This window comes from Zingiber officinale, chromosome 2B (genome assembly GCF_018446385.1).
Source record: "Zingiber officinale cultivar Zhangliang chromosome 2B, Zo_v1.1, whole genome shotgun sequence".
Lineage (NCBI taxonomy): Eukaryota > Viridiplantae > Streptophyta > Magnoliopsida > Zingiberales > Zingiberaceae > Zingiber > Zingiber officinale.
Window position 1 is genome coordinate 142,760,847 of NC_055989.1, and position 8,362 is coordinate 142,769,208.

At 31.3% G+C, this 8,362-nt stretch overlaps 1 protein-coding gene across 1 annotated transcript; it reads left to right on the top strand.

The window, feature by feature from the left end:
* LOC122048799 lies at positions 1 to 6,932 on the top strand. The gene is made up of 8 exons (XM_042610323.1): positions 1 to 90; positions 188 to 265; positions 5,472 to 5,558; positions 5,657 to 5,857; positions 5,961 to 6,131; positions 6,199 to 6,252; positions 6,327 to 6,470; positions 6,561 to 6,932. Exons 1-8 carry the CDS (start codon positions 1 to 3, stop codon positions 6,930 to 6,932), a joined length of 1,197 nt encoding a protein of 398 aa, XP_042466257.1.
* Positions 6,933 to 8,362: the final 1,430 nt, after the last annotated feature.

The window sequence follows — 8,362 nt, forward strand, 5'->3', positions numbered from 1 at the left end:
ATGTCGGAAGTTCCCTCGTGCAGCTCAATCAACTTTTCCCACAGCTTTTTTGTGCTTGAAAATGGACCGACTCGGTTCAGCTCTTCTTTGGTTAGTCCATATTGTAGAGTGCATGTTGCTTTGGCGCCAGCCTCGATCTTCTTCATCAGATTTGTGTCCTAGTTCTCGCATGATACTGGCCTTCTAGTGTCCTTCTAGTGTCGTCAAGAGGGAGGACGAGGCCTGTTTGGATGATTATTCTCATATCGACGTGTGTCTTGAGATGGTACTTCATTCAGCTCTTCCAATAGCCGAAGTCTTCACCGGAGAAGAGGGGAGGGTGTGCAGTGCTATATCCTTCTTGGTGGGTCATTTATTGAACAAATCTAGCACACAACAAAAACAAGTAGACTTGTCCCAAGACTTGGTCTTGGATTAGCAGTGGTGAAGAAAAATAAAATAATATTTCACTACTTTCGAGAAAAACTAATAAAATAATAATAAAATAAAATAATAAAAATAATAAAAATAAAATATTATTACAAATTTTGTTAAATGTGATATTTCGTCAACACTGATCAATGGTGAAAAAATGAAAATAAATTTTTCAAAAAAATGGAGGGAAAAACGGACAAAAAATAAAATTCCCTGCTCTGATACCAATTGTAGGATCAGTGCGCTAGAGGGGGTAAATAGGGCTCGTGACTTTCACGTTCGGATAAATGTTAGGGTGTATACTAAAAGCATAGCTTTTTGTATGAACATTTATATTTTGAAATGAGAATCACTTTGGTCAAATGTTGCATTTTATATTTATTTATATGTTAATGCAGTTGTCTATTTAATTTATATTGTAGATAACATGGTGTATGGTGCCACACAGAAAATCATGTTATCAGTTCCTTATAAATTATAAATAGTAGCTCACGACCGAGATGAATAGGGACAAATCATTGGAACGGTCGTAGTGTAATTTGGTATTTGTCTGTCTTGACTATAAAATTACACTAGTACACTATGTGTGTATTGAGCAGAACCATTTGAGGTTGTTCGATTTATACTGACTGCATAAAAGAACATAACCTATGTTATTATGGATGTGTGTTCTCTTAATCCCGATATAATAACAAGCACATATATTTAGTATTTATTTCTTTGACTTATCAATGGCTGAGATTTATTCGTTAAATCAATAGGCTTGATGAGTTGGAAGATAGTACTATTTATATGGTGTGTTGTTGATTATAAAAGGAAATTGTGTCATATTTATTTAGGTTGATGATATCTCCTTGAGGAGATCATAAGGATTATCATGTAAACCCTGCAGGTGGACTTAGTCCAACATGATAATAAGGTTGAGTGGTACTACTCTTGGAGCTAGATGTTAATTAATTGAGTTGTCAGTAACTCATTTAATTAACGGACATACGATATCTTAAATACAGAGAGATTAACGCACTCATGATAAGAAGGAGCCCATATTGTAATATGGGATTGGTGCGGTAGTTCAATAATAACTCTTTAGTGGTATGAGTTACTATTGATGAACTTGACCTGGGTGTTCGGGTCGAACACAGGAAGCTCAAGTCCATCAGGAGGCCAAAACCAATTCTTCCTCTCGGTCCCTGTTGTAGTCTCTACATAGCCTCGCATTCACTCGTTTGATTTTGTTTCCTACCGAAGAAAGGAGCCGGCCAAGCCTTGCTTGGTGCCCAAGCAAAGGGTCGGCCAAAGCAAAAGAAAAGAAAAAAAAAAGGAAGAGAAAAAAAAAGGTAGATTTTTTCTCAACAGAATTAGAGATTTTTCTAAAAAGAATTAAGTTGATTCTTTCTTAGAAATTTTCTAAAAAGAATTATATTAATTCTTTCCTAAGAAATTTTTCTAAAAAGAATTATGTTAATTCTTTCCTAGAAATTTTTTCTTAAAAAAAAGTCTGTTAATATTTCTCCTCTTTTATCTGGTGCCAAAGGTTATAAAAAGGGAAGAGACCATGCCACCATAACCTAATCTCTCTTGAGTTGTTTTCCCTTGCTTGTGGCCGGCACCTCATTTCTTCTTTTCTCTCTTTTCTTTTCCCCAAGGGTCGGCGCCCACCTCCTCTCTTCCTCCTAGGGCCGGCACCCCATCTCTTCCTCCCTTTCCTCCCTCTAGGGCCGACGCATATCTCCTTTGGTGGCCGGAGCTTGGAGGAGAAGAAGAAGAAGAAGAGAAGAACCACCCTAGGTGGTAGGCGGTTTGGAGGAGAAGAAGAAGGAGGAGGCCCCTTTTTCTTTACATCTTTTGGTGGTAGGGGGCTTGGAAACAAAAGAAGGATCGGGTGATTTGTCTTGGTAGATCGTCGCCCACACGACCTTCAAGAAGAGGAGAGGAATACAGCATAAGATCAAGAGGTCATTATCTACGAAGAAAGGTACAACTAGTTCTTTATTCTACAGCGCAATTAGTTTGTTTTTCTTTGTATGGATCCTGAAATACCAACTCAAGAGGCTACGATCTTGTGCTTCGACCAAGGTGTGTTTTGATCAATTAAGAACTTGCTTGATTGATCAAACACATGTTTGATCAAGCATATGGTTTGCTAGGAATAGTTCTGTCCTTGTACACATTTTTGTACAGGGGGTTTATACAGAACGGAAGTCCCAGCGCCAACAATAAAAACGTTCGAGTTAAAACACAGCGGAATAAGAAAGAAAAGAAAGGAAGTAACAAAGCAATTGTGAACACCAAGAGCTACTTGGTTCGAAGTATGTGGCAACTCCTACTCCAAGGCCCGCCACGTGAGAGTGTTTTCGATGGGTAATCTACTAATCAATCTAAAGTTACAAAGAGATTTACAATTGTAGTACAAGTAACATTTAAATAAAATAATACCAACGACTTGCAGAAATATATCTTCAGCGTAGTCGTCGTTGGAGCAATTTTCGGGCGTCAAGAGGCTTTATCGAAACAGTGCACAAGTGCAGAAGTCATTCTGAATGTTGTTATCTAGTCCCTGGTCGAATGCTACTTATATAAGCTTTTCCAGGCACCTGGAACCCCTCTGGGCGCCTGGACCACGTGTCCCGATCAATTGACGCACTCTATGTAGGCTTATGGATGATTTTTCGGGTTCGGGCTCCTGGACCGAGTCTGGGGGATCGAACCGCCTCGCCTGGGTGCCCCTCGCCCGCCCGGGGCGAGCCTGGTCCGAGCGCCCGGACCAACTTTTTTAGCTTTTCCTTTTTTTTTCCTAAAACAAAGTTAGTCCATGCAATGAACAATATATAATATGAATTTGATAGCATCTGACTGTCCAGTTCTGATTTTGAGTTTCGTTGAAACTATAGGTCGAACCGACGCTTACTGTTCCCTCTTCAAGGGAATGCGTCCTCACCTACTCCTCTCAAGAGAGTTTATATTTTGTCAGATCGGTCCTCCAGACTGTCTGGACTTTTGCTCAGCATTCGAAACTTCAGGTCTTCATGTTAAACGCCCGCTCTACGACTCGTCCAGACTTCCACCTGGTCTGCATCCACGAGGATTTTCACCTAGAGTCCCCGACTCTAGGATTTCGCCCAAAGTGCTTGATCTGCGAAGACTTCGCCTTATCCAACCGTAGCTACGACTTTCCACCACCAAGGGTTACCTCCCCCTAAGATTTTCCACCTGCCTAGAATCCAATAGGACTTTTACCTAAGAATACTTAAAACTTTCTTGCAATCTCATTCACACTTGTTAGACAACAAATAACCTTAACTTTGGATCCTTTGCTATAATCAAAATTTAGGTTCAATCGTCTGGTACTTCTTGCATCAATAGATACCATCTGTTTTGTCGAATAAGTACGCTTCCAAGGTGTGACAGGAAGTATTATAATTGTTAATTGATTTGATTTTATAGTTGATTGATAAATAAGCATTATATTCTTTTATTTTTTTATCATTGCACCTAGCTTATAAATAGGGATGTTTGGTATAAATAATAGAGAATACAATTCTAGCTTTAATTTTCTATTCCGCTGCTATTAAATTATAATACTTATTAATATTAATTTTAATATTTAAAAATTGTTATTATAATATTTTTAAATTATAAATTATAATTTTATTAAAATTATTTATTTTTTCTCACAATAATTAGAGACCTATTTAACTATTAAGTAACCAACATTTGACCATCCTTTATGAAAAAAAGTCATACTCTTGAAGCATTGAGTATTAAAATAAATAAATCAAATTGATATGATATTTTATTGCATGGTATAGTTCCTTGGTTGCCTTGTCAAAAAGAAAATTAAAATAATAATAATAATAATTTTAATTAATTTTATTAATTATTTTTAGGATGATGAAATTAAAATTTTTTATCGATCATCAAAATATATCGAAAAACGCACGTGATGTCTTATTCAGAAGTTCAGAATCATTTTCAAAAGAAATGGAGTTATCATGACATATGATTTTTTTCAACCCAAATCTCCCATTATTAAGTGATATAAATAAAAATAAATAATTTTAATAAAAATTTGATTTAAAATTTAAAAAATATTAATAATCATTTTAAAATAATAATAATAATATTTTTTTAAAAAAAACTATTAAATGTTAATGGTTTTATGCGAATATGTTTGACTTAATTTTTGGTTCCAATTGATCAAAATAAACATAACGAATAAAATGTTAAATAATATGGTGTGATATGAAAATTTAAATTTTTTTGAATATGTTATAAATCGAGACAAAAAGAAAATTATAGTTAGCCAGATATAAGAATCATTAAATAAAATAATAAATAAAAAGGAAATTATTTGTATATTTAAATGTGTAATTTATATTTTTTTGTTCTTTTAAATAAAAATAAATGGAAGGGAATTTATTATTTTAATAACATTAATTTTATTATTAATTTTTATTAAATTTTAAAAATATATTAATAGAGAGATAATTACGTACACTTTGTATAAATTTAGATTTATTATTTTGACATTAATGGAGGCTTATATATGGTATAAATTTTAAAATTTCTTAACATTAATATAGATAAGCTTAAATTAATTTAACATTGATTTCATACCAATTATAAGATTACATTAATGATAAATTAAACATTTAAAAGATTACATATAATTTCCATTTTATTTATTTTTTTTATTTAATAATTATTATATCTTACTAATTATAAATTTTTATAATAAATTATAAATTTAAAGAATGCAAATAAGTTCCATTCATTCTTTTTTTTATTTAATGATTCTTAAATTTTACCAACAATAGAATCTTTATTTGTGTATTTATAAGTGAGAATGGGTCAAGATTTACTACATATTGCAATACTAAACTTTCACATCATGTTACTTCGTATTTTATTTCTGATGATTATTTCAATTGTTGGGACACAAGCAAGATCATGGAACAAGAAAGCTAAGCATTCGTTTAAAACCATTCAGGTCGTTATTAATGTTTTTTGATAAATTATAAATGATATTTTTATTAAAATTATTTATTTTTTGTTAGACGATAACTGGAGATCTATTTGACTGTGTTGATATGTATAAACAACCAGCATTTGACCACCCTTTGTTGAAAAATCACACACTTCAGGTATTGAGCATAAAAAAGCATAAATCAAATTGATATTATATTTTTTATTGCATTGTATAGTTCATTCAGCCTTTTAACTGGCCTAATAATCTTTGCAGTTAAAACCAAGCAATCTTCCAAAAGGAATGAAACTGGCAAAATCTAAACCAGCTTCTTTTTATGGATTCAATGATACTTGTCCTTATGGTACTGTTCTCATCCACCGTACTCGAAAACAAGATTTAATTGAGTCTCAGCTCTTGAGAAGTCAATTTAGAGCACAAGTTGCAGCTAACGATCCAATTACGAAAGGAAGTCACGTGAGTTATTATTATTTTTTTTTTATCACTTTTATTATTATTATTATTATTTTAATTCGATATTTATAGAGTTCAAAGATAAATAATATTTGCATATACATAGTACGCAATAATTCAATCTGAAAGTGGTCCATTTTATGGAGCATATGCAAAAATGGCGACATATAAGCTTCCAGATCTACAAGCCGATCAATCATCATCCAGCACTATATATCTTTTTGGCGATACAAACGTTCCAAACAATGAACTCAATGTGATCCAGGCTGGTTGGCATGTAAGCTAATATAAAACATTTACTAATATTGTTTTATATTATCACTAATAAATATCTAATTTCGCAGATTTCAACATTCTTGTATAATTCCAGTTATCCTCGATTTTTTACTGCTTGGACTGTAAGTATAAATCTTTTATTTTTTGTTATATATATATATATTCTTAGATAAAATATTTAATTATGTATTTTCAGAGCGATGGGTATGAGAAAGGATGTATAAATTTGCTATGTGCTGGTTTTGTTAGCACCACTAATATTTATGGGCCTGGAAGTTTTATTCCTGAATTTTCCACTTACGGCGGTGAACAAAAATATCTATCTATACTAATCACTAGGGTAATTTCTTTCTTTTTTTTAAATGTGTTGTTTAAAATTTTTATTGAAGTTTAATCCTTATTAATAAATTTTGTGTATTTTCATTTATAGGATTCTAATACAGGGAATTGGTGGGTTACATATAATGATCAACTACCAATTGGGTATTTTCCTAAGGAATTACTTCCAAAGATGGATGATTATGCAAACTCAATGCAAATGGGTGGGCATGTTAACTCTCCCTTGAATGTGCCTAGTCCTCCGATGGGTAGTGGTCATCCAAGTTATGAAGGACGTAATAAAGCTGCTTATTTCATTCAAGTTCAGTTTGTGAATAAATTGAATAGCATGTTCGTTTTGAATGCTGATTATCTTGAAACTAACATTGATATCGGTGATTATTATAGTATATCGGATAATCGTTATGTAGATGATAAAGATAAATATGTTTTTGCTTATGGAGGAGCTGGAGGTTTCAAATAAGAGATATTAATCTTCTGTGTAATAAATTATCTAAAGTTCATTAATAAATTTATATGAACTCTTTTTTTGGTTATTGTTCAAGATTTTTTTTTTTTAATTTAGATCTATGTTTTTTAAAAGGAATTATTTTAGCCCAAAACAAACCACTGGCTAGATTCAAAATGGACTTTTATCCCAAACCGACCTTCCATTGTGATATCAACCATTTTGCATTTTCAGGATCCTTTTCCAAATGTAGAGATTCTCTCTTTTATATAGAGGAATTATGTAATCACATCTATAGATTATATTCAAATATGAACTAGTGCATGTGCATCAACTAGGCTAATGCATGTGCATTTCTATCTTAAATCCGGTTGTAGATAAGGGGACTTGTACTTTGCATCGGTTGTGGCAGCTTGATGGCATCAACGTAACTTATGTTTTCTTCCTCCGTTATCATCCTCATGTTTAGGGGTGATCAAAATATCAAATAAATTAAAATAATCAAATGAATCAATTTATTTTAAAAATCCAATTTGGTTAATTCAGAAAGCTATTTATTTTTTAAATTAATCTCAATTTATTTAGTTCAATTTTAATTATAAAATTTTGAATTTGATTAAACTGAACTTCCAATAATCATTATAATTAATCAATAGTCATTACCTGAGCTTGTTTGGAGGATTGTCGTGTCTTAGTGGAAAGATACTTAAACCATGTCTTGGAAAGATACTAAGAATATATAAAAGAATAAAATATTATGTTAATGAATTAAAATAAAATTTATTTATAATTATTTAATAAATTAATTTTCAAATTATATAAATTACAAACATATTAATTTTCTATTTAAATTTTTTAAATAGATTTATTGATAAATATAATTTTGTATCAAATTTTGTTATTACTCTGTATTTATTTTTATTTATAAAAAATAATTTATAAATTCTGATTCTAATTTATTTTAAGTTCCATTTTAATTTTTTTATATATTATTTTTTTATTTAAGTGAAATAGAATACTAATTTAGTAGTAAATCCATTTTTGATTTAATAAAATTTGAAACTAATTTTATTTCTATTTTAAAAATCCATATTTTAGTTTATTATTGATATTAATTAGCTGGGATTGAATTTATTTTGTAGTTGCACCTTATATATACATTGAAAAAAATAGTGATAACTGTGTATCTATCTATCATTTTGTTTATACAACGTTAAATATTAAATGCCAAAATTTGCATAGGCTTGAGTTTCAAAGATACTAACTTCGGCAATTTACCATAAGACGTACGTGGTATACTGTATTTATCAAAAGGCATATCACCGTTTGGTATTTACCGAAAGACGCAGGTAAGTGATGTGTAATATTGAATATAACCCTCCCGCCAATCTCCTTTGATCAATCATCATTTCCCAGGCATCCGAACCACATTTTTAAATAACTTT